At 42.8% G+C, this 27,856-nt stretch overlaps 1 protein-coding gene across 10 annotated transcripts in view; it reads left to right on the top strand.

Moving 5' to 3' along the window:
- Window positions 1–27,856, top strand: part of PKP4 (plakophilin 4) — a 3,210,231-nt gene that overhangs the window by 3,083,643 nt on the left and 98,732 nt on the right. For all 10 annotated transcript variants that reach the window (XM_044074755.1, XM_044074756.1, XM_044074758.1 and 7 more), the window contains 2 exons: window positions 17,224–17,308; window positions 17,452–17,569. In XM_044074755.1, the coding sequence (XP_043930690.1) occupies window positions 17,224–17,308; window positions 17,452–17,569 (203 nt within the window). The remainder of the gene's footprint in view (window positions 1–17,223; window positions 17,309–17,451; window positions 17,570–27,856) is intronic.

Here is a 27,856-nt window from a genome sequence, read left to right as displayed (position 1 = left end):
TGTAGAAGACCTGTCTGTTAAACTCTGCGGATGCAACTTGACACTAAGCATGTCCAGACACTAGCACAGAATTCAATGAGTGTTTTTTTTTTTGACAATGGTTTAATAAAAGTAAGCGTACAAAAGCTTTTTATTAAATAAAGGGCAAAATGTATTAGGTGTTACAAGGTAGGAAAGCGGGAAATGTATAGTGACACTTAAACCACCAAGTGCCCTGGTGTATTTATTTTTTATTTTACATTTGTTAACCGGGGCTGTCTGACTGAGACGAAAAGGCCCTTTTTCAGCAGAGGCCTGGGGGAGAAAAGCTCCACATAGAAAAATTACAGATACATTTAGACATGATCAGTATATGCACAAATTACAAAAGACATGTTTTTACAGTGGTATGCAGCACATCAACAGTTACAGTGGAGAGAACAAACAAAAAAATATTAATTTAAAAATAAAGGTACTTAATAGATTTTTGGTGTAGAGCTGAAATTTGGAACATAGGTAGAATACATACATAGTACACAGGTGTACAGTGCATACATTGTAGATTAGCCAGTGTTTGTGAGAATAGTTTTCAATCTTAATCAAGTACTCTAGGTTTAGTATGTGTACCTTATCTGCTTTCATTAGCCTGGGGAGCAATCGTGACACTACCAACTTTGCTTGAGATTTTGCCTGATGAGGTCTTTAAAGGAGGCTTTGGATGATTTGTTTTGAATGCTAGTGGGGACAGAGTTCCATTTTTTAGCTACTGAACTACTATATAGTGCATCGCCAAAGCTATTGTAGCTGTTGGTGACTTCTAGTAGTAGTTTGCTTGATGATCTAAGAGGCCTTTTGGCTGAGTGATATACTAGGTTTTTGAGGGCAGGACACTTACCGGGGAGGTAATAGATAGAATGACAGGCAGAGCTGATTGTAGGTTACGAGGCTGGGCAGTTCAAGCCAGTGGAGCTGTCTGAAAGCAGTACAGTGATGAATTCTATATGAGCAATTTGCAGCAAAGCAGGCAATTCTGTTATACCAGGCTTCCATTTTGCTTAGTTCAGTTTTGTTGAGATTAGTCAGAATGGGAGATGCATAGAGTAGGGTGGATAGAAGTTGGGAGCGAGCAATGGCTGATCTTGTGTTGTTGGTAAGAAATGGTTTGATACGGTAGAATGATCCCAGTTTGGCATGTACTTTTTTAATAGTTAAGTTGAGATGACTATCAAATTTTAGGTGGGAGTCTATGGTTATCCCCAATAGCTTAGCCTGTGCCACTGGAGCGATTGGAGTAGCATTTGTGGAGTAGATAGTGAATTGACTGTTATCAGTGTTTTTGTTAGAACTGGTTATAATCATAAGCTGAGTTTTCTTTGGATTGAGGATAAGTTGGGCTTTGGTTAGGTAGTTTTTACTGTCAGAGAATGCTAGTCGAGTTGTTTGCAGGAGGGTGGGAATGTTTTGTGCAGCACAGATTAAGGTAGTGTCATCTGCATACTGAATGATAGATGCATGCTGTGTGGAGGTCATTTGTGAAGATTGTGAATAGTTGTGGTCCTAATATAGAACCCTGTGAGACTCGTATAGTTATGGGCAGCTGAGGAGAGAGAGAATTTTCCCATTTCACAGCTTGGTACCTGTCAGTTAAGTAACTTTGGAACCAAGTAAGAGTGGAATTTGATAGATTATATTGGTTTAGTTTGTTTAGCAGGATTTGGTGTGAGACTGTGTCAAATGCTTTGGACATATCCAAAAAAGAGTCGACACCTGCAGGCCTTCATTTTTGAGAAGGTTTACTGTGTCTGTGAAGCAGAGGAGGGCTGTAGTGGTACTATGGGCAGGTCTGAAACCATGCTGAGTAGGTGACAGGATGTTGATGTCTAGGAGATAGTTTAGCATCTGGGTATGGATGCATTTTTCTAGGATTTTGGCCAGGGGGGAGAGTAAAGCAATGGGTCTGTAGTTATTAAGTTCAGTGGAGGTCCCACCTTTATGTATGGGTGTAACATAGGATATTTTCCAGAGTTTGGGCACATAGTTTTCAACAATTGATCTGTTTATGAGAGTGGAGATTGGGATAGCAATAGCATCTGCTGTGAGTTTCAAGAAATAGCTGGGGAGTAGGTTGGCTGCTGTTGATGAGGTTTTTAGTTTGGAGAGCATGCTTTTGATTGAAGTGGTGGAAACTGTTTTGAGGGTAAAGCTTGTATTAGTTTTATTTGTGTTGGGGGGGATAGTGGGAAGGAACTGTCCTGTGATACTAAGGATAGAACTGAGTTCACAAAGTGGGAGTTGAATTGTGTTTTGATGGGAACTTTAGTGTCAGAGGTGGTTGGTTTGGGGGTAGCCTTTTGGGTGGATTTTAGTATCTGGTTTACATTTTTCCAAAATTTTTGGGGGTTGTGTTGGTATTTAGTTTGTAATAGGTTCATAGGTTCATACTAGGCTATCTGCCCTGGGGCATTTATAAGCCTAGCCAGAGTGTGTTTGGCTTTCGCCACCCATTTTAAATGAATTTTGCTATGCCCTTTTTCGAGGTTAGTATACTGTGCCTCTGTCTAACAGTGACACAGAAGTGAAACCCAGGGTAAACCTACGATCTCCCATCCACTCATCAAGATTCCTCTTGAAGAGAGTCAATGAGGGACTCTGCCTAACCTGGACTGGGATTTTATTCCAGAGTGAAGGGAGCCTCTGGGTTATGAATCTGTCCCTCCAGCATGTCCTATTTATTTCACTGCTGAGGTTCAAGTCTCTTGAGCACGTAGCTCGATGGGGTTTGGATTTTCTGAGGTGCAGCATGTCCATTAATTCCGGGTTGGACATGGCTTTATACTTCAGGCACAGATTGCCTCTGAGCAGGCGGTATGCCACTGTGTAGAGCTGGAGTTTCTTTAACCGGGCAGCATATGGCATCTGTTTGAGCCCTTCGATCCTCTTGGTGAGGTACTTTTGGGGTCTTTCCAGTTGCTGCAGGTGTCTGGTAAGGTACATCCCAAAAGGGGCATTGTACTCAATTATGGGCCTGATGAGGGATGAGTAAAGAGGCACGATGACCTCCCCTGATCTAGATGTGAATCCCTTCATGATTAGGTGGGCTATATAAAATGTTTTTCTAACCACTTTGGCCATGTGGTTTTCAAATGAGAGATTGCTATCAACTTGGGTCCCCAGGTCCCTAATTACTTCTTCCATACTTAATGGATTGCCACCTATGTGGTAATTTGTGGGCACTTTGTTTTTGCCAAAGGGATGATTATACACTTTTTGGCGTTTAGCTTGAGGCCATGGCTCTGGCACCGGTTGTCTGTTTCTATGAGGCCCTTTTGTAGGATGCTTGTGTCAGCTGGAAAGTCGATTATGGCGCCTAGTTTGCACTGCGAACTTGGTCAGCCACAGTCCTTCCATGTTGGCCTGTACCTTCGAGAAATATATACCGAACAAGAGAGGTCCCAGGACTGAGCCTTGTGGGACGCCACTTGTAACTGGTTTGGAGTCTGACATGGCTCCAGCAATTCTAACCATGTGGATTCTGTCCTTGAGCCAGTTTGCAACCCATCTAGTGTTATAGGGGTTTATATTTAAGCTGGTGAGCTTGTCTGTAATGCCCGAGTGGGGTATTGTATCGAAGGCTTTTGTGAGGTCCAGGTAGGCTGTGTAGACCACCTTCCCCTCGTCAATGGCCTTGGTGACTGTTTCAAAGAAATCGACCAGGTTTAAGAGGCAGGATCTGCCCTTAACAAAGCCAAACTGGAAAGGATCCAGTGTCTGTAGGTCTCCAATATCTTTATTTATAAGGTCCATGATGATCCTTTCCATAGCTTTGCAGACCAAGCTAGTCAGGCTTATGGGGTGATAGTTTCCAGGATCTGTTGAGGCACCACCTTTGTGGAGAGGGACCACTGTTGCTGTACGCCACTCTTTGGGTACATATCCTGTAGTAAGGCTGAGATTGAACAGTAGTTTTATGTTTGGGTTTAGCTCTTTTGAGTTCATGGTGGACGCAGCCCGGGACACCGTCCCCCATTGAGGCTGTTTTTTGCTTTGGAGAGGGCGGCTCTTACCTGAGCATCTGAGATGTCAGGGGGGCAGCACTCTGCTGGGATAGATATTTGCCCTTTTGGTGGGGGGGGGTTTGCGCTGAACCTGTCAGCTAGGATGTTGGCAATGTCTGTGGGTTTGGTGTATTTTTTGTCATTTTGGACTAATTCTGAGCATATCTGGGAATTCCCACCCAGGTTCCTAACATAACTAAAGAAAGCCTTGTGATTATCCTTAGTGTCCTGTGCAATTCTTCTCTCGAAGCTGGCCTTAGAAGATTTTATGAGCGCCCGTAGTTTTTTGCTAATACTGATCAGAGATGCCTTCCCTTTTTGGGATTTTGCTCTATCATGTAGTAGCTTCCTCCTTCTATTGTATAGTTTGTTTATGGCTGGGGTCCACCAGACAGGATGCCTGCCTTTGGAGGATTGGGTCTTGGTTTTATTTGGGATTGCATGATCCATGCATTCCTGAAGGTGTTCATAGAATGCATTTATAAAGGATTCTGCGGTCTGGGACATATTTTCCACAGGCCCAGGGGCTTTGAAGGATTCCACCTCAGTTTTGAGGAGTGTGAAATTTGCTTTAGAGAAGTTTTTCACTGTGGTTTTCTGGGCAGGGGGTGGGGTCAGGATGCGAATATCCAGTGAGATTAGTTTATGGTCTGATCTTGCCAGTGAGGGATACACTTCTGGTCTGGAGCATAGAACCCCCATGTTGGTGATGTTCAGATCCAGTATGTTTTCCCCTCTTGTGGGAGTGGTAACAAGTTGTTCCATAGCATTTGAGTTTATAAATTCTAGGAACCTTTGGGCTAGGGTGTTGGAGCTAGAGTAATGCTCCCAGTCTATGTTTGGGTAGTTGAAGTCGCCCAATATAATGGTGTTTGGAGAGACCTTCATATTTTCCAGTGTTCTCAGGAAGGCCAAGTGGGGTTCCTGGGTTTGGGAGGGTGGTCTGTAGCAGGCTATAAACTGGAAGGCAGTTGTACCCACTGTTTGTTGCACGTAGTGTCTGATGCTTCGTGCTGTGCCACCAACCTGGAGGTGTGGTCATCTTTGACGAATATTGATACTCCCCCTCCTTTTGTGGTTCGGTCCAGGTTTTGGGACCGAAAAGCATGGTATGAGGTATAACCTGGTAGTGCTGGGGTGCTCTCGGGAGCCTTGAACCAGGTTTCTGTTACTGCACAGATATCGATGTTCTCCATGCTAAGGAGAGTTTCAAGTGCGTGCATCTTGAGGTCTAGACTTCCGGCATTGAGTAGCATTACTCTTAGTTTCTTATCTCTTGTGATACCTATGGAGGTGGGTTTGTCTTTTGAGCCTTGCCTAAAAAAGGCACTATGGGGGTGGCAAGAGTCTTTGCCAATATCCGAAAGCCCAGGGGTGACAGGTGCAAGCCGTCCCTAGCGAAGCATCGTGGCTTGTCGAGCATGTCATCCCAGGCTGACAGGCATTGGATCCCCTTTGAATGACACCAATACTTAAGCCAATTGTTGAAATTGATCATCTTGTCTTCATATTGTGGCATCATTCTTGGTTGAGGGTAAGATGCTACTCAAGGTCATGGTCATACCGGCCTGGGCTACATGCTCAGAGAGCTCCTCTATGTCTCTCTTCATGTAGTCCAGGGAGGTACGTCTCGGGTCATTCACACCAGCATGGACAATGACTGAGTCATATTTGTACTTGCCTTGGAGTGACCTGAGTGCTTGTGTTATGTGGCGGATCCTAGCACCCGACAGGCAGCTTACCGTGACCTTCTCCTTGTTCTTCCTGGTGAGCGGGACATCAGTGTGCCTGACGATAGAGTCACCTATTACAAGTGTATCAGGTGTGTTGTTTAGCCTTAAGGGCTGTGACTGTTCGGCACACTGGCTTTATGAGCTATGTGTTGCATGTGTTTTGTTTTGGGGTAGTGGTTGCTTGGGCGTCTGCTTTGGAGGTCTCTGCTCCTTAGGCAGATTTTTATTTAGAGCCTCCGAGTATGTTGTTGTGTGTTTATGTGTTTGGTTTGCTGTTGTGGTAGGTCTATGTGAGACTGGAATTGTAGTGAGTGTGGTTTCCTTCTCCTCCTGACTGGTTACGCCAGTACTGAGTTGAGAGAGCTTAGCCTCCAGTTTGGCTATATGGTTGCATCTCTCACATGTGTTGGAAATTGTTGGGAGGAGGAGAGGGTTGTCTGTGTACATGAGGCAGTTGTAACATTACCTCAAGATTCCCATATTCACCAGCTGGACCGGAGAGGAGATTGACAACTGACCTTTGGACAAGCTAGAATAGTATTGGGAATTCCTTTATAATTGAAAAAAGGGCCAATGGGGAACAAGGTACTCAAGGGGAGTTTGTGAGGGTGTAGTGCTTTTAATTTTTTAGTGCTGACTTGTATAATTGCTTTAGTGAGCAAGTGCCAGGCTTTAGAGTAAGAATAGGGTGTTTATTATGAGAACTAGATCAGTTCTAAGAGAAAAAGTGAAGAGCAGACTTTGTGGAGCCTTGAATGGTTTAAACCCAATTAAGCGGAGCTGCCTGATGCTGCGCTATGCGTAAAATCATGCAAAGCCACGCCAAAGCAGGTTTTATACAGGGGGACTTGAAAGAGCTAGAAATTGGCCCAAAACGGCCAGTAGACTACCAGATTCTTGTGCTGGGAACACTCCTCCAGGGATAGATAGGCTGCTCTAAGCTCCCCACTGCCACTGGTGAACAAAGAAGCCTCCCTTTATCCAAGAAAGGAAATGGGCAACACAGGAAATTTCCAAAAGTCCAGAATACAGCAAAGCCTGTATTTGGACTACTCTAGGTCAGGAAAGATGGGAAACAAGGTTAATTTTTTTTTTTTTTTTTTTTGCAACAAACAGCAGGAAAATGCAATAAATATGTAACACAGGTTAGTGCACTTGAGTGTGTAGCCTCAACAGGTAAATGCAACAAACAGGACAAACTTTAAAAGTGCAGGTGCAAAAACAACTTTAAACAGTTTAAAACAGTTCAAGAAGCAGTAATGTCGTGTAGTAGGATATTTTTGTCCAGCCTAATGCATTTGTTTGCATGGTTGCACAGTTCTTGGTACTTAGGATTTGTGTTTCTTTGTTTTTTAGATAGTAAAGCCAGGCAGTGTCTCTAGACTTGAGAATTTGTTTGGTTTCTTTACTGAGCCAGGGGTTTGTAGTGGTTCTAACCTTGATTTTGCGCAATGGAGCGACAGTGTCTAGGTGTTGTAGAAATGTTTTGTGCAAATATGCTACATCCTGGTCAAGTGGGAGGGTTTTTAGGGTGGGTCCAGACACAGTTACAGAGTAAAGTATTGAGGACCTCAGGAGAGAATTTTTTTGTGTTTCTAGTGGATATATAGTTAGTGGTTTTGCATGTGCTTGTTCTACTATGTATAAAGTATATTATGTTGTGGTCACTTAAGGTGTCTGGGAGACTGCCTGTGTGGGGGTACAATGTGGGGTTGTTAGTTAGGACCCAGTCAAGGATGGATTCCCTTTTAGATTTTTTATCACATCTAGTTGGAATTTGGACTAGCTGCTGGTAGCCATGGGGATTTATTAGATTACGTGGTGGTTCTGATATGCAGGTGAACCAATCTAGGTTGAAATCCCCCAGAATAAGGGTTTCTTGTGAGTGTGTGGAAGAACACCAGGATAAGAAGTCTTCAAGGCTAGCAGGTTTATTACCAGGTGGAATATAGATCACAATTGTGGTGATGACCTTTTTAGGGTGAAGTTGAAGTTGTGAGATAAGTATGTCCCAATTATTGGAGGAGGGGTAGGAGTTTGGTAATTGACGTACAGTTAAGTTGGACTTGTACAGTAAGGCAGTTCCACCCACTTTACAAAGTGGTCTGTCTTGTCTAATGATATTGTAGCCAGTAGGGAGAACGTCTTGAGTTGGCAATGTTTTTATTTAGCCAGGTTTCTGTTAAAGCAACTATGTCTGGAGAGTAGTGTGCTATTGTGGCCTGGAGTTCAGGTATTTTATTTTTGATACTTCTAATATTAATATTTAGCATTAAAAGATGGTTGGTTTTGCTGCTGTTGTTGATTTGCCCAGGGATGAAGATAGTGGGGGTGTTATGTTCTGACATTTGTGTTGGACAGGATGGATTTGGGCCTGGGTTGGGGTGGATATCCCCACTTATGGTGAGCCTGGTGTTAAAATGGTGATACATATGTTGGAGTTTGGTGAGGAGTGTGAGAAAGTATTGTGTTTTTTTGGAGTAGGAATGAGAGCATATGTGTTTAGTTCTGAATTGGTCCGTTATGTAGTTCTTGAACAATTGTGGGCAGATGTTATTATAATGTGTGGTGTCTGTATATGAGAGTGCATAATGTAGTGTTGTGCTACTAAGTTTAGGGATATTGCTAGAGTGATAACTTATGGTGTTATAAAGAATTATGAGAAGACAGACTAGGCTTAGTTGTGTGATAGTCATGGTTATAAAGTTTAAGATTTTACTAGGTGGGGGTCTGTATAGGAATTATAGGGTTGCACTATATGTGGATGGGTAAGTAGTGTGGGTGATGTAAATAATGCCTAATGGTAAAGAGAGTGATTGGGAGTATGTTTGTGTGGAGCAAGTTGGTGTGGTATAATGTGATCTGACTTGAGGAGCTGTGATTGGCGGAGTTGATGTGAGGGTGAGCTTTGGGTGTGGCTGTGATTACTATAAATGTAGAGGTAGTGGGGGCGGGAGGAAATAGGGGGCAGGGCAGCGGAGCGGAGAGAGCCTGAGCGTTAGCGAGGGCGAACGGAGCGGGGCAGAGCCCACCAAGACAAGAGTAAAAGTAAGTATTACTTTACAAATATGAACACTTTAAACAAATTCCTAAGGTCTAATGGCTTACCAGCAAGCAGAATGCAATTGCTGAAGAGCACTCGTGTCCTGGTGGGAGACTAGAAATTTAAAGATGGCTCCATGCTCAGCAGGATTATAATATATTTTTAGTATTGGGAGGGGGGATAGCACAAGGGGTGTAAACCAGGTCGAACGCAAAGAAACCAGAGGCAATCAATGGAAAACTATCAGTGAAGGCCTCAGAAGGGGGTAAGTAAGAATTCAAACTACCTGTAAAGTGAAGGAGAGAAGAAACAGCAAACTTTATTAAGGTTGGGAGTGTGCCTTCACATTGACTTGCTGATTAGTAACCAGTTTGTGCACAGATTAGAGTAGGGAGATACATTAGCAATGAAGGGGAATGTATAGAGATGCAAATAAACAGGTGGGCCTCCAAGTGATACAAACTAAGGCAGAAAGCACTGAGAGGGCTGCTTGATGTTTAATTTAGTCACAGGGATCTGAGTTAAATGTATACTGTCTATTGGACAGTTAGGATTACTGCACTGGGGCGGGGGACACAAAGCACTAGCGGGGGGAGGCACAAAACTACAACAGTCAGTTTTATTAGCACACTGAGAACTACTAAAAATACTGCTAATGTAATAGCTTCACTCTCATAAAAAATGCAAGTAGAATGCCTGGGTGGACTGACCCTGCTCTTGAGGCTCAAAATGTATATCCTTGTTTAGTTTTGCAGTACTGATTCCTTCTTATACTGTATGGGTGGAGTGGTAGCCGTAGACTGCAGATTTGATTGAGTGTGCTCAGCAAGCAGAATGCAATTGCTGAAGAGCACTTGTGTCCTGGTGGGAGACTAGAAATTCAAATAATATAAAATCACTTTGTAATCTGTGAATGTGAACTTTCTAGAAAATGTTCATGATTTTAAGAACCACCTAAGTAAATGCATCTGACTACTTTAAAAAGTTTTGTAGTTTTCTGAATTTAGCAGCATTTCAAACTTCTCACTACAGATTCTTGCTAGATTATTTGTACTTTGTGACATGACTGAGAGATTTTTTTTAATTCGTGTTTTAACTAGATAAATGAACTGGTCTGTTTTGGTCTCACACTGACAATTTTACAAACCATACTTAGTTGGGGGTTGGCACAATGATTAAGATGTTTACCTCACAAACGCAAGGTTTGATTCTCACCTTTGAAAAGGAAATTAAATAGGCTTAAAATGGCCCGCAAGGGCAGTTAGCTTAGTACTTACCTAGGAAAGACATGGTTAAATACTGCATATACATACAGTTCAGAATAAACCAGTCAATTAACATGTTTTGAGGTGGTCAATGGCAGATTAAGTCATGCAGAAATGGGGGAAGATGTAAACTTCTCACAGGTAATGAACTGGGGTTGTGAGGATTGAACCCCAGATGCTGGAAGTATGAGGCAAAGATCTTAATCACTGAACTACACATTTTTTAGACATAACACTAACAGTTAATTAGTTGGTTTTGTTCTGTGATAGTCGCACTAACGGGCTAATGGTGGTGCTGCTGGTAACTTTATAACCTAATATCTTAAATGAAAAGTGATAACATTTGAGCTTTTAAATTGGGGAAGATGTTCTTTGTGTTTCACTGTTACAGTCATCACATTTGGGTTATCTGCCTGCAGGTAGCCCTCAGACGGCCTGAATACCAGAGTCTTCGGATTCCTGCGTCGGATGCTGTCTCTTCTTCCATGACATCAGGGGTATAAAACATTCAGCCGACGCCATTACATCAGTCTTTCTTGCTGTGCGGTGCCTGAAGCAGAAGCAGTTCACGGGTGCAGGTCGACTGACTCCTGAAATTTTCGTTTTCGAGTTTCAGAACCGAAGTCTTCAAAAAAGATAAGTACCCCATTGGGGATCTTTTTTTCTTGCTCCAACCGATGTCAGTAAAAGTTAACAATTGTCTTACCTGTGGAAAGCAAATACGTCATAAAGATTTTCATTCGTACTGCATTCCCTGCTTTAGGCCCAGACCACGACTTCCCTTACTGTCGGTTTTGTGCCTTGTTCAAACCCCAAACTATTCATCGTTGGGCTATCTTTGCAGCAAATTATTTTGGTACTCTGTTTCAGTACTTCGAAATGGCTTCGTTAGGCCATCCGACTACCGATTTTCTGAAAAAACGTAAGGATAAAGACAGAGACAGACCGCATAGGTCCAAAACTGCCGACGATGCTTCCGTTAAGCTAGTCGCCAGTCTGCCAGTACTCTGAGGTGCTTTCACAGCCTCTGATACCTGCTACTTCAGATTCGCAGGCCTCTACTGAGACCCATTTGTATGCTGCGAGATGCTTCTTCGACTATGGAACCTGCGGATGTCTCTACCTTGGATGGGTCCGGTGTCGCTGTGCAGGCACCGGCTTCTGAGGGTGTATTCAGGCCTACAGACTTACACTTTAAACCAACGCCATCGTCTTCATCCAGGCCTAAAACTCGCACCATGCCTAGGAAACCGACGTTCAAACTGCAGGCTCAGGCACATATGCCTAAAAAACAAATGCTTAGAATGGCTGAAGACCTTATTACCTTAATTAGGGGAAGCCTGCCTTCCCCCTCTAAGAGACCTAGAACTGATTTTCCTTCTGATTCTTCTGATCAGGAATCTGAAATTTCTGTTACTTCTGATTACCAGGATTTGCCCTTATCTACCTATGAGGATTCTGATGCAGAGGATTCTATTCCCTCTGCTTCCCCTCCAGGAGATTTTTCTTTTGGTGAAACCTTACACACTCTTAGCGAGCATTTCCGCCGGGAAAGCCAGGATTACTCTCACTCCAAAAAGAGGCTTAGGGAATTCTTACTCCTCACTCAACACAGGCCTCTAGCTATCCCTCCTGTTCCTGACGTTGTAGATGATGCTTTCTTGGAATCTAGCCTTTCCCCAGACACTTTACTTCCAGCTCCCAGAAAACCTGAAAGGTATTATAGAGTACCTGACTCTCACAAGTTCCTCTTCAAAAATCCTACTGCGGATCCATAAACCATTTCCCAAGGACCAAAAGGCATTAAGGCTACTGCTGCCAATAATCCTACCCCTTCTGATAGAGATTCTAGAGCCTTAGCCAGATGGAGTAAGAAGGTATACACTTCTGCTACTTTGACCATTAGGGCTTTAAATTGCCAGTTTCATACGTTAAAGTGTTGGTAGCATATTATGGGACTAAAATAGAAAATTATGTTGATTCCTGACTGTGCTGAACACAAAGAATTACAGGATTTAATGCATTCTGCAGAACACGTTGGTAAACATACTTTGCAATGTGGTTTTGATGCTTTAGAAGCATCTTGCAGGGCTGCTGTTACTGCATTTGTACTTAGAAGGCGTGCTTGGCTTAAGGAGCAAAACTTGCCAGATCATGTTAAGCTAAATTATTGGATGCTCCCTTAAACCAAGACCACCTTTTTGGCAACAAACCAGAAGAAGTCCTAAAAAGGATGGAGGAAAAAGCTAAATCTATGCAAACTGTTAAAGATTTCCTACAAGTACAGCCTCCCAGATTTAGTAGGCATTGGCCTTCAAAGAATTGGTTCTTTCCAGTCTCTTCCAGGCCTTCTCAGTCCAAATCCAGGAACAGCAGACCACCTAGGTTACAGTCTGAGGCTGCGCACAGACCTAAGCAGTGGGGGGGGCTTCCACTTCCAAAGCAGGGAGTAGTCAGCCACCCCCCTATGGAAAAATGGCACAATGACTTAACCTTAACTGTTCCAAGCCCTGCTCAGCTGCCTGCTCCCTTAGGAGGAAAGCTCACCCTGCATGCAAAAAACTGGGAACTCATTACCCACGACAAATGGGTTTTGAACATAATTTCCCAAGGATGCAGATTCCACATCCACACACTACCAACCCCAAATGGTTGGCCAGACCTACCCCTGAATCAGTGGGCAGAGGCCCAACAGCAGGTCCTCTTTCTCCTAAGTATCAGGGCTATTCAACCTGTCCCAGCAGAGCAAAGGGACAAGGTTTTTATTCAAGACTTTTCCTGGTACCCAGAAAACACAGCTCCTGGCATCCTATCCTGGACCTCTCTATTTTAAACAACTTTCTGGTAATTCCAAAATTCAAAATGCTAACCCTTCAACAGCTTCTTCCTATGCTTGGCAAAGATGCCTGGTTGGCAACCTTAGACTTAAAGGAAGCTTACCTGCACATTCCAATAAGGGAATCTTGCAGGAAATACCTACGCTTCAGGGGAGGCTCCATGCACTATCAGTTCTCTGCACTTTCCTTTGGCTTATCTACTGTGCCCAGGGTATTCACAAAGTGTCTAGCTCCAGCCATTGCATGTTGCAGGCAGAGAAATATACAAATATACCCATACTTGGACGATTGTTTGATTCAGGCAGAAAGCCAGGATTTGCTATTACAACATCTGGCATTCGTAAAGAAACTTCTAACCTCACTGGGGTACACCATAAACAAAAAGAAATCTCACCTAGTACCCTGCCAACAGATTGTATTCTTGGGTGCAAGCTTGAACACAACTTCCCAGATGGCTTTCCTCACTCCAGAGAAACAACTTTGACAACTTACTTCAAACTTTTGGCCACAAAACCCCAGCTATCTGCAAGGAAAATTCTGCGAGCCCTGGGGTTGATGGCCTCTTGCATTCTACTAATTCCATATGCAAGATTGCATATGAGGAAACTACAATGGTATCTAAAAAAACCTATGGTGTCAACATTCTCAGGACCTGGAATCAATGATTCCTGTCATTCCTTGTATAAATACAGAGTTCCTTTGGTGGGCAGAGGCCTGCTACCACAACAAAGGGCTCCCTTTCACTCTACCCCCCCGCCGCCCAAACCCTAACAACAGATGCATCAGACTATGCATGGGGGGGCTCACTTGGCAGGGCAGTGTATTCAGGGCAAATGGAACCAGAGACAGATGCACCTGCATATCAATCAAAAAGAAATGTTAGCTGTACAGAATTCCCTGATAGCCTTCAAAGACTGCATTCTTCCAGGACAACTATTGATAAAGACAGACAACACCACAGTTATGTGGTACATAAGCAGGGGAGAACCCACTCGTACCCTCTCTACAGACTAGCCATGGCTCTGTGGTACACAGCCTTGAGCAACCAAGTGCACCTACAACCTCAGTTCCTGCCAGGCAAACTAAATTCACTGGCAGACGACTTAAGCAGAAATCTCATGGACCCACATGAATGGAAACTAGAACCAAAAATATTCAACCTCTTGAGGAACAAATGGTGGACACCAGAGGTAGCACTTGCAGAATGTAGAATGAAGTAACAGTCAGGAGATATGAATAATAAATTAGAATTAAAGGAATATGAATGGATAACTAGATTGCAAGCAGACAAAATTCCAGGTATTAATGATATCATTACACTGAAACCTGTATTAAAATTTTTACAGCAGAGTAAATTAAAATGATTTGTAATTTTTATAAAATGTTTTTTTAAATCTTGTTATAACACTTAATGTAATAATCACATGACTTCTGGCTGCAAGCCATGTGACTTAGACCCATACTATATATTCAATGTGATTTTAAAACTAAATGTATGCACTGAAGAAGGGTTTCTGACCTGAAAGCTTTGCCGTGTTTTATAAAACAGTTTATCTTCCAGTTTTTTTGTGTTTTTGACGGACACCAGAGGTAGACCTGTTTGCCTCCCCTCAAAACTGCCAATCAGACAAATTCTGCACAAGGACTCCTCACACTCAAGCTTGGAAAGTGGATGCCCTGTCCTTTACCTGGGAAAGCCTCTCCCCCTCTGCCTCTCCTCTCAAAGGTTCTGCTAAAGATCAAACAGGACAAGCCAAGGACAATACTGATTGCACCAGACTGGCCACGCCAGCACTGGTACTCCCTCTTGTGCAGTATGACACTGCTGGAACCATGGCACCTGCCTCAGACCCCTTCCCTGCTGTCCCAGCAGGTGGGCCAGATTCTGCACCCTCCGCTTCAAACTCTGAATCTTGCAGCCTGACTAATTCCTTGAGCTCTCCAATAGCATCCCTCAGTAAGCAGGTGCTAGATGTCATTCTGGAGGCAAGGAAGCCTAGTACTAGAAAATCCTATGCTGAAAAGTGGAAAATATACTGTTCCTGAAGCCTGACTCAGGGGATGGGCACAACGGTGCCCAGCTTACCTCATATTCTTCAGTACTTAACAGTAGTGCTCCACAAGGGCCTATCTGTCTCGCCAATTACAATTCATGCCTCTGCCATTTCAGCACATTATAGTACTGAGCCACCCCTCTTCTCTCACCCCCTGCTAAAACAATTCCTTAGAGGGGCCAAAAATTTAAGACCCCCCCCCCAGGAGAGCCCCCAGTCCAGCCTGGGACCTTAACTTTGTATTGGAAAAGCTCCCCCCCCCCCCTTTGAGCCAGCTGCAACAGCAGAGTTGAAATTCCTTTCTTGGAAAACAGCCTTCCTTGTAGCCATCACTTCAGCAAGAAGAGTTTCTGAATTACAGGCTCTCATGGCAGTGGAACCCTTTATTATCTTCCATGCAGACAGGGTTTGCCTCTGGACAAATCCTTCCTTTATGCCCAAGGTGGTGTCTCGTGTGGCCCTAAGTCAGTCCATTCATTTGCGTACTTTTTTTCCTTAATCCACAAAACAAAGGGGAACAAATACTGCACTCTCTGGACATGCACATATAACTTAGATTTTATTTGGACAGGACTAAGCCTCACAGAAAATCTGAACAGCTGCTAGTTGGCTTTGCTGCAGGGGCAGAGGGGAAGGCCATTTCGAAGCAAACCATTTCCAAATGGATAGCCCATTGCATTCATTTCTGCTACAAGCACCATGGGAAATCTACCCCACATGGGATAAGATCACATTCCACCAGGGCTGCATCTACCTCTGCAGCCTTTCTCAGAGGAGTCCCTATCAGTTATATCCTAGAAGCTGCCACCTGGAGCTCTGTACATACTTTCACCAAGCATTACCACATGCCTATTGTTTTCTAAATCCAGAGCTGGTTTTGCCACTGCAGTCCTGCAGGGCTTAATAGCTGTCCCTAATGCTCTTTAACTTCCTCCTCCCTTCCTTAGCTTTGGGAATCAACCCAAATGTGATGACTGCAACAGTGAAACATGAAGAACATAGTACAGTTGTGTACACGTACCATAAATGTAGATGTTCGAGTGTATTCACTGTTGCAGTCCTGGTTAACCTTCCTGCAGCCCCCTGACTTCTCTTGGCTCTACCTTTCCTTCTTGTTTGGTATATTTAAGTTTTTCTGGTGTATTTGCTTTTTTGATGGAGGTGTACCATTACATATAATTGCTTCCCATTGTGGGGGCACCTGACATCTGGGGCAAGAAAAACTGATGTAATGATGTCGGCTGCATGTTTTTTACCCCTGACGACATGGAAGAAGAGACAGCATATGACGCAGGAATCCGAAGACTCTGGTATTCAAGCCGGTTGAGGGCTACCTGCAGGCAGATAACCCAAATGTGATGACTGCAACAGTGAATACACTCGAACATCTACATTTATGGTAAGTGTACACAACTGTACTATACTGCTGGTGCCAAGACTGCATGATGTCATTAGTATCTGACATTCTGCCACTTGTCCTGACCTTTTATATATGTTGCTGGACATGGGAACACAGCATGCAGTGGAGCTCTGTGGACTTCTGTAAATAAATAAATATTTTGAGACAGTGTGAGGTTTGAAACTGCATTTAAGACGTGTTTTAGGCACAAGGATGGTTGCGCTTTGTATGTTCTCTTCTGTGTTTTTGTCCTGTCATTAGCATTGGTTATGGCTTAAGTCATAACAGCATAGGATTGTGGTTCATAACTAGGACTAGATGAACAGAAGACTGTATTATGAGATGCACAAAAATGTCTGAACTGTTTGGGTAAAAAAAGACCAAGGATGGGCGGACATTTGGTAGTAGCAGTCACATAAAATATTGTGGCCTCATCGGTCATTGAAAAAGTCAAATTGAACTTGCACTTCAGCGTAAGTAGGGACATATGCACGGTTGCACATGCGTATGCACATACACACACACAGACCATTGGGAATCTGAAAAGTGTCGATTGCTACTTCTGAGTCTTACAATTTGCATTTATTGTTGTGTAATGACCAGCATTACCTGCAGCACAATATTCTTTACATTTGCTTGTTTTGGCATTTCTTTCATTCTATAACTCTTCACTTGCCTTTACCTTTCGTTTCCTTGAAATCATTTGTTGTAAAGTAGTAATTCTTCTCAAAACAGATGTTTTAATGCCTGATTGTGTACTGATTTGCTCAACAGACTAACAGAAGTGGAGGTCATTATCTTAGAGGTAAATAAAAAATACTTTAAATGTGATGTGACGTGAATTTTATTCTTTCCTAGATCATCTCTTAAAGTGGTCAAAGCAGCAGCTCAGGTGTTAAATACGTTGTGGCAATACCGGGACCTCCGCAGCATTTATAAAAAGGTAATTTTTTTTCTAAGACTTCTGGGAGCAATTAGCTCTTATCTGAAATCAGTTTCTTAGTAAATGCAAGCCATTTGTTTAAATGTAGCCATGCTAATTTAATTCCCTTGCTGTCTTTATTTCTTGTGTTCTGCATTTATCAGGATGGTTGGAATCAAAGTCATTTCATTACACCTGTGTCCACACTGGAGCGAGAGAGATTTAAATCTCATCCATCCTTATCCACAACCAATCATCAGATGTCTCCAGTGGTCCAGTCAGGTCAGTCTTAAGAAATGGAGAGAATAAAAGGATTTCATGTGGGTTCTTTGGATACATGCTAAATAAAATCAGAAATGGAGACTGAATTTCAAATAACTTTACTCTGTAGCATGACTTGGAGACCAGAAAGCAGCTGTTTTTGTAAGTTTCTTTAATTTTTTTTAACCAGGGTAGACACTGATCCCCTTGGGAAGTACCATAGTAAAGGTGGGCAAAGGGGGCCCAATCGAGAGGCAGGCTTGCTGTTAAACTTTTTCCTGCACCCAAATACTGGTACAGAAAGAAACTTGAATTCAGCCTTTTACTTTTCAGTTGAAGAACTGAGAAGAGCAGGACACTAGCTCACTGGATCGGCACAGGGCACTAGATGAGTCAGCTGTACCTCTGCCCTTGTGCTATTTTCTGGTTCGGCCTGGGTCATTAGTCCTGTAAGTACAAATACACAATAAAATGAATGTATTCATTACTAAGCCAGATTCACAGTGTTGTGACTTAGTGTTGCATTTGTTGGTAAAAATAATCCTATTTTCCTTCGACCAACATCGGGTCCTTTATCCTACACGGAGGCAGTGATGTAGCAAGGGGGCTGCTAGTATGCTGAGAGTTCCCTACACTAAAGGAAAGGAGCCTTGCTCATTTATCTTTTTTTTTCTTCAATAAGATTGCCGAAGGAAATGTAATACATGCTTTCTAAAGCATGTATTATCTTTGTTTAGGTAAAGTAAAGCAGGCTACCCAAGTAATGCTGACTTTGCACAGCGTCTTCATTTTCCTTTACTGCCTGGAGAACTTTGCTTACTGCCAGAAGTCTGTGGCAGGAAATGTTAGCATATGGTCTAGTTGTGGAAATAACATAAGCAGAACAGAAAACAATTTGTGGTACCAGCCAAACACTTATCCCCCCAAATACACACACACACACACACACACACACACACACACACACACACACACACACACACACACACACACACACACACACACACACACACACACACACACCACCAGCACCACACACTTGAAATATCACACTGAAAATAAAGGACTACTGTTAAAGGGAACCTACGCATAATCTGTTTGGAATACGTACAAACCAAGGTCTGTCTTCTAGTATTGGGTATGTATTGGGGTGGAGCATGGAAGCTTTGAATGAGGAAAATGTGCATTTCCTCAAGCACATCCTTCAGTAGTTTCACCAAGTATGCACTAGCACGAAAATGAAACATTCCCCAAGTAATCCCTTCGGTAGTATGTCCAAGCATGCAGAAGCACGAAAATGAAACATTCCCCAAGTAATCCTTTGGGTAGTATGTCCAAGCATGCAGAAGCACCGAAATGAAACATTTCTCCTGGCGACCCCCTTCAGTAGTATGTCCAAATATTGTAGAAACACCAAAATGAAACATTTCCCCCAGCAATCCCTTCAGTAATTTGACCAAGTATGCAGAGGCAGTAAAATACAATAAAATATGTTTAAGTGACGTCAATAATTGTAACTCCTTTTAAAACGTATGGCAATACATATTCTGTTTTCCCTTTCCATTGCAACTTTGTATTCTTGTGGTAAATTGCTGCCCACTGGTGTAAGTTCATAGGTAGGTACTAGGCTTTCTGCCCGAAGGCATTTATAAGCCTAGCCAGAATGTGTTGGCTTTCGCTGGCCCCTTAGATTAGTTCCCTGTGCCTCTGTCCAGCAGAGCCATTGAAGTGATCCCTGGGGTAAACTTTCTGTTTCCCATCCACTCGTCAAGGTTTCTTCTGAAGGGGGTTAGTGAGGAGCTCTGCTTAATGTAGATTGTAATCCTGTTCCAGATCATGGGAAGTCTCTGGGACAGGAATCTATCCCTCCAGCATGTCCTATTTATTGTTGTGGTGAGGTTTAGATCCCTGGAGCGTGTGGCTCGAGGGGATATGGTTTTCTTTAGGTGGAGCATGCCCATCAATTCTGGGTTTGACATGGCCTTGTATGTCAGGCAGAGATCACCTCTGAGTAGGCGGTATGTAACCGAGTACAGCTGGAGTTTCTTCAGTCGAGCTGCATAGGGCATCTGCTTGAGGCCAGTGATCCTCTTGGTGAGGTACTTCTGTGATCTTTCCAGTTGCAGGTGTCTTGTAAGGTACATCCCAAATGGGGCATTGTACTCTATGATGGGTCTGATGAGTGATGCGTAGAGGGGCCCAATGACCTCTTTCGATCTGGATGCAAACCCTTTTGTGATTAGGTGGGCCACATAGAAGGATTTTCTAACCACTTTGGCAATGGGATTATCAAAGGAGATGTTACTATCTACTTGGGTCCCCAGATCCCTTATTACTTCTTCCGTATTTAGGGGGCTACCACCTATGTGGTAGTTTGCGGGTACTTTGTTTTTTCCAAAGGGGATGACTATGCACTTTTTGGCATTTAGCTTGAGGCCATGGTTTTGGCACCAGGTATCTTTCTCAGTGAGACCCTTTTGGAGGATGTCTGTGTCAGCCGGAGAGTCAATTATAGCTCCTAGTTTGCAGTCATCTGCGAACTTGGTCAGCCATAGTCCTCCTGTGCTTGTCTGTACCTCTGAGAAGTATATGCTGAACAGAAGGGGTCCTAAGACTGAGCCCTGGGGAATGCCACTTGTAACCGGTTTAGAGTCAGACCTAGCTCCCACAACTCTTATCATGTGGGTTCTGTCCGTGAGCCAGATGGCAACCCATCTCATAACATAGGGGTTTATGTTAAGGCTGGTTAGCTTGTCTATAATACCTGAGTGGGGAATGGTGTTGAAGGCCTTTGCGAGGTCTAGGTAGGCTGTGTGTACCACCTTTCCCTCGTCTATAGCCTTGGTAACTGTCTCAAAGAAGTCCACCAGGTTTAGGAGGCATGATCTGCCCTTAAGAAAGCCGAACTGGGTAGGATCCAGTGTTTGGCAGATCCCAGTGTCTCTGTTAATGAGATCCATGATGATGCACGCCATAGCTTTGCAGACCAAGCTAGTCAGGCTTATAGGGCGATAGTTCCCGGGGTCTGTTGTGGCTCCACCTTTGTGGAGCGGAATAACCGTTGCTGTGCGCCACTCTGTGTGCCCGTAGCCTGTGGAGAGGCTGAGTTTAAACAGTGTGTTTAGGTGAGGGGTTAGTTCATCTTTGAGCTCGTGTAGGACGCAGCCTGGGACACCGTCCGGTCCCATTGATGCTGTGTTTTTGGCTTTGGAGATGGCTGTTTTAACCTGAGTGTCTGTGATTTCAGGGGCACTACATTTTTCTGGTAGAGTTATGGGCCCTTTTGGGGGTGAGAGGGGGGGGGTAAAGTTTGCACTGTACCTGTCTGCCAGGATGTTGGCTATATCGGTCGGTTCACTGTATTTTATGCCATTCTGCACTAACTCCGAGCAGATCTGAGAATTGCCACTTAGGTTCTTGACATAGCTAAAGAATGCCTTGTGGTTATCTTTGGAGTCCATTGCAATTCTCCTTTCGAAGCTAGCCTTGGATTATTTTATGAGGGAATGTATTTTCTTGCTGATACTGATCAGGGATGTCTTCCTTTCTTGGGATTTTACTCTTTTCTGTTCTAGTTTCCTCCTCCTATTGTATATCTTGTTTATGGCAGGGGTCCAACAGACTGGTTTCCTTTTCTTGGAGGAGTGAGTCTTGGTTTTATTTGGGACAGCACGATCCATGCATTCTTGTAGTTGCCCATAGAGTGCATTAGTAAAGGATTTTGCAGCTTGGACAGCGTTATCCTTTAGCATGGGGACGTTGAAACTTCCCACCTCAGTCTTAAGTAACGTGAAGTTTGCTTTCGAAAAGTTTTTCACTGTGGTTTCTTTGACCGGGGGTGGTGGCGGAATGTGGATATCCAGAGTTTAGTTTTTGGTCAGATCTAACCAGCGAGGGGTTGACCTCCGGTGTGGAACACCGGTCGCCCATGTTGGCGATGACCAGATCCAATATGTTGTCACCTCTGGTGGGGGTGTTGACCAGTTGATCCAGGGCGTTTGAGTTTATAAATTCTAGGAAATATTGGGCAAGGGAGTTTGTACTTGAGTAGTTCTCCCAGTTAATGTTTGGGTAATTGAAATCACCCAATATCAGGGTGTTTTGTAGGACCTTTATGTTTCCCAGTGTTTCCAGGAATGTGGAGTGGGGTTCCTGGGACATGGTGGGTAATCTGTAGCAAGCTATAATTTGAATAGCAGTTTTGCCCATTGTTAGTTGCACGTGGATGATCTCTGAAGCATCGTGCTGTGCCGCTAACCTGGAGGTGTGGATATCCTTGATGAATATGGATATTCCCCTGCCTTTTGTATTTCGGTCCTGGTTCTGTGGCCAAAATGTATGGTATGAGTTGTAGCCTGGTAGTGCTGGGGTGCTCTCTGGAGCCTTAAACCAGGTTTCTGTTACTGCACATATATCGATTATCTCCATACTGAGGAGTGCCTCGAGTGCGTGCATTTTGAGGTTAAGACTTCTGGCATTGAGTAGCATTACCCTCAGTTTTTTGTTACTTGTGCTATTTATAGCGGTGGGTTTGTTTTTTGAGCCTTGCCTAAAAAAGGCACTATGGGGGTGGCAAGAGCCTTGGCCAGTATTCAAAAGCCTAAGGGTGACAGGTGCAAGCCATCTCTAGCGAAGCAGCATGGCTTGTTGAGCATGTCATCCCAAGCTGACAGACACTGGATCCCCTTTGAATGACACCAGAAGCTTAGCCAATTGTTGAAATTGATAATTTTTTTCTCTGTACTGTGGTATCATTCTTGGTGAGGGCCGGATGCTTCTCAGGGTCAGGGTCATACCGGCCTGGGCTACGTGATCAGAGAGCTCCTCCATGTCTCTTTTCATGTAGTCCAGGGAGATGCGGCTCAGGTCATTCACACCAACATGGACAATGACAGAGTCATATTTGTACTTGTTCTGGAGTGACCTGAGTGCTTGTGTTATGTGTTGGATCCTGGCACCCGACAGGCAGCTAACAGTAACCTTCTCTTTGATGTTCATCGTGCATACAGCTGCAGTCATAACAGATGGGTTCTCCTGCCGTCAGGCGGGCCCTCGGTCGGCCGAATTCCAAAGTCTAGGTCCGGTGTCGGTTGTCGTCACTTCTTCCCTGACGTCAGTGCGACAGGGGTATAAAAGAACCAGCCGACGCCATATTCTTCAGTCTTTTTTGCTGCGCGGTGCCCGAAGCAGAAGCAGTTCGCAAGTGCCGGTCGGCCAGCTCCTGAGATTACAAAAAATTTGAAACCGAAGTCTACTTAAAAGCTAAGTACACCGTTGGGGAAACTTTTTCTTGCCTCAGACCGATGTCAGACAAAGTTAATAATTGTATTTCTTGTGGGAAGCAAATACCGCCATCGTCAAGGGCCAGTTCGTCAGAATCTCCAGAATGACATCCAACGAACAGGAGTTTCTGGATGAGTGTGAGAATCTAAGTCTTTTATTCCAAGATAGAGGCTATCCTAGGGACTTTGTATGTAACATTTGTGAACAAGTCAAAAAAGAAAGAGAAGGTAGGTTTCGACCTATTTTGGGATTAAAACATGGTGACAACATTCTGACTCAGCAAACACCTCAGTCAGAATACATTAAGGCTTTCATAACACAATACAGTTCTAATTCTTGTAAAATCAGAGATATTATTAGCAGAGAATGGGAAACTTTTTCTGAGGTCACTGACTTGGGCAGTTTGCAAGGCAAGGAAATGAAGTCGGTCTTCCGTAAGGAAATAGTATTAAAAATATTTTAGAAAAGGGGCCCTTTCGGCAGTATTCCTCTAGACCACGAAAGGGTACTTTCAAATGTGGGTCTTGTGCACAATGTTTATACATTGCGCACTCTGAGGAAGTGTTTTTAGCAGCTAAAAATAGAACTATTAGAGCTAAAGCATTTTATAATTGTAACAGCCAAAGGGTGGTGTATTTAGCTATGTGCACTTTATGCCCGGCATACTATGTGGGTAAGACCGAGCTCTCCCTGAAATGTAGAATATATGAACATATCTATGATTTACAAAAAGGGAACACTACCAATGCCTTGTTTAAACATACATACACATGTCCTAAAGCAAAATTTCTATTTTTTGTTTTGGACAGTGTTCAACTGGATCCTAGGGGTGGGCCGTGGCAGACTATACTAGAACAGAGGGAGACAACTTGGCAAATCATGCTGGAGGCTAACAAGGAAACTGGACTCAATGACTATATTTCCATCAAGCCAATATTAAAACTGAAAGCTATTAAAATATAGGCTGTGAAGGATGTATTTTAACATTTTTATATCCGGGAATTTTTTAAGAGAAAATTGTATTTTTATATTCCTAATATACATAAAACTTTTTGCATATTCATGTATATTTCTGGATTTGAATATTTAACACCATACATAGTTTTTTAGTATATGCATGTTTTCCTATCTTGAAATAGATTTTCTAGCTATGTCTTCTTTAAGTTTTAATTATTTAACAAGTCTTTCAATTGACATCCATATATAATGAGGAAATTCAGCTGGCTATGTTGTCTGATGAAGTTACTTTGGTAACGAAAACGGGTGTCATTGTGTTTTACTTGCGTTAACTTGAATCAATAAACCTGTGTTTTACGTGTATTCCTGCACTTTGGATATTTATTGGCATTCCATCTCCATCCGGTGTTGGTTTGGTTTACTCAGTTTTGTTTTACCAACATTTGCTTCTATTTGTGTTGTTGGTTTTGATATGGAAGCTTCGGGGGAGAATGCTATTGCCGATATCCAGGAACCCAGTCTACGGTCTGAAGTTGGGGAAATTCGTAAGTTGACTAGTCAACTCAGCCAACTTTTAGACATTCTCTTGCCTTTAGGGCAAGGCATTCAACAGTTACTTTCTAAACCTTGCCAGGCCTTTAACAATGAAACCGGACATTCCGCCAGCAATTCTAACAAAATTTGGGTCCAGTTATGCCTTCTTCCAACGGTAGAGGTCGCCCTCCTACGGCAACTGATTTTTTCAACACTCCACATATCCTACAGGACCGCAGTGAGAGTCCTCGGCGTGCTGATGAACCAGCTGGGCGAACTAACACGCCACCTTCTTCGTTCCAGGAATGGTATCAGGATATTCCCACTTTTCAACATCCAGGACAGGCCAATACCAGGACTGACAACAGCTTATGCTTTCGGGAGTCGATGGCTGCACTTGAGACTTCATTGTACAGGTACCGCAGTTTGAAACTGGACAATATGTACCTCAATGAATGTCTCAACAAAAACATTGTACCTAAAGGCCTACGGGTCTGTAAATATCCTAGTAATGTTGTCGCTGGTAGCGACTTTCACTCTGACTTAATTTTAGCTTTTGACAAGTGTGGTTTAGATATTGTACGAGCCATAGTCAAGAGAAATGAATCGGAAATAGCGATTTTGGATCAAGATATCATCAAGCACAATGATGTTGTTATTTCTGACCTGTTGTTTCAAGTTGAACTTGAAAACAAAAAGTATTACCAAATTAGGAAGGAAGTTGACAATAAATGTGCTGTTATTTTACAGAGAAAATACAAGAAGTTACAAAGGGATATTAGGGAATATGGGGAAGGGTGCCCTTATCCTATACCTTACTCCAGTACCGATAGAAGACATATTAAATCACAGCCAGTGCATCATGCAGAGGACACTTCCTATAACAATGAACAGGAGATATGTCAGATGCAGGGACTAGACCCGCTCCCCAGGAGATCAGAAAGAATTAGAAATCAGCGTAAAACACATAATGAGCAGTCTTTTTCCCCTCAGGGCCACCATTACAGAGAGAAGGAGAGGAACAACGGGAATCACCACCCCACACAGGTCCAGTTTTGGGAATAGACAACACTGAGCTTAGCCTTATTTCCAATGACAACAGCTACGTAGACCCTATATGTCAGAAGGGAGGATACACCATTTACAACTACAGTTCTTTAAATATAAATGATACTTATTGTGCACTTTTTACAAAAGGCTTTAAGTATGTACCTAATAGGAGTAGCTGTATGACTCAAGTTATTATTGATATTAAACTTTATATCAGGAAACTGAATCTTGAGCACCTCATGGGTAACGGGGAATTTACTTTGAGTGTTGAACCACATAGGAGTAGTTCTTACAACCCCCCCTTGCATCCCCAACTTAAAAACCTTGAGCACAGGATGGAACAACAAGTCAGGCGTCATTGTGAACGGGTTAGGCACATTCCCAATCTCACTGTTTCTGAACACAATTTGTTGTATGCTTTACAACAAAATGCCAATATCAGGGTCATGGAACCTGATAAAGGGGGAGGAACAGTGATCATGGACCAGGTTATTTATGAGGGTAAGATGAACACCATGTTAAAGAATGAGGCCAGGTATTGCCCGGTTTCCTTCAACGAAATCAATGTAGCCTATCAGAGGATAAATCTGGCTATCAAAGATTTACTGGACCAGGAAGCCATTGATTATGGTACTTACATCTTTTTGAACAACCCCCAACCTAGGGTGCCTCCTATATTCGGTGTACCCAAGGTACATAAGAATGCACAAGATCCACCTATGAGGCCAATAGTGGCAGCACAAGGGTCAAAAATTTCCCCGCTTTCCAAATATTTGGATTACAAACTCAAAAGGTTATGGCCCAAAGCAACTCACATGCTGAAAGATTCATGGGAATTTCTCAGACAGATTACTCCTGAACTTTGGAGTCCTACCTTAAAGTTCTTGACTATAGACATTGTGGATCTTTTTTCTGTTATACCTCATGTAACAGGGTTATCATGGTTAGAAGAGGCTCTTATATCTAATCCTGCATCCAGTAATAATGACAATTTTGTCATTTTGCAGCTCATGGAACTGGTTTTGTACAACAATTTTATTTATTTTTCAGGGGAATTTTACAAACAGGTTTCCGGAGTGGCCATGGGAGCAAACTGTGCTCCGACTTATGCGGACATAATATTGTCCATTTGGGAAAATAAGTATGTGTTTAACAGTCCTTTTAGTAAACACTGGGTTGCATATTATAGGTTCCTTGACGACATCTGTATTTTTTGGATAGGACCAGATAGTCTCATTATAGATTTTATGGAATACCTGACTAATACTACCAATTTTCTTACATTCACATACAAAGTGACTGTGGATAGGGTGGAATATCTGGATGTTATGCTTAGTACTGATTGTGACCATCAATTTAAATCTTCAGTATATAGAAAGCCGACGTTCTCCAATAGTTACATACATTATGATAGTTTACCGATTCATCAAAAGAGGGGGATCGTCAAGGGCCAGTTCGTCAGAATCTCCAGAATGACATCCAACGAACAGGAGTTTCTGGATGAGTGTGAGAATCTAAGTCTTTTATTCCAAGATAGAGGCTATCCTAGGGACTTTGTATGTAACATTTGTGAACAAGTCAAAAAAGAAAGGGAAGGTAGGTTTCGACCTATTTTGGGATTAAAACATGGTGACAACATTCTGACTCAGCAAACACCTCAGTCAGAATACATTAAGGCTTTCATAACACAATACAGTTCTAATTCTTGTAAAATCAGAGATATTATTAGCAGAGAATGGGAAACTTTTTCTGAGGTCACTGACTTGGGCAGTTTGCAAGGCAAGGAAATGAAGTCGGTCTTCCGTAAGGAAATAGTATTAAAAATATTTTAGAAAAGGGGCCCTTTCGGCAGTATTCCTCTAGACCACGAAAGGGTACTTTCAAATGTGGGTCTTGTGCACAATGTTTATACATTGCGCACTCTGAGGAAGTGTTTTTAGCAGCTAAAAATAGAACTATTAGAGCTAAAGCATTTTATAATTGTAACAGCCAAAGGGTGGTGTATTTAGCTATGTGCACTTTATGCCCGGCATACTATGTGGGTAAGACCGAGCGCTCCCTGAAACGTAGAATATATGAACATATCTATGATTTACAAAAAGGGAACACTACCAATGCCTTGTTTAAACATACATACACATGTCCTAAAGCAAAATTTCTATTTTTTGTTTTGGACAGTGTTCAACTGGATCCTAGGGGTGGGCCGTGGCAGACTATACTAGAACAGAGGGAGACAACTTGACAAATCATGCTGGAGGCTAACAAGGAACGTGGACTCAATTACTATATTTCCATCAAGCCAATATTAAAACTGAAAGCTATTAAAATATAGGCTGTGAAGGATGTATTTTAACATTTTTATATCCGGGAATTTTTTAAGAGAAAATTGTATTTTTATATTCCTAATATACATAAAACTTTTTGCATATTCATGTATATTTCTGGATTTGAATATTTAACACCATACATAGTTTTTTAGTATAT

This window comes from Protopterus annectens, chromosome 6.part0 (assembly GCF_019279795.1).
Source record: "Protopterus annectens isolate FY-2018-M chromosome 6.part0, PAN1.0, whole genome shotgun sequence".
NCBI lineage: Eukaryota > Metazoa > Chordata > Ceratodontiformes > Protopteridae > Protopterus > Protopterus annectens.
This window is presented reverse-complemented; position numbering and strand designations above follow the sequence as displayed.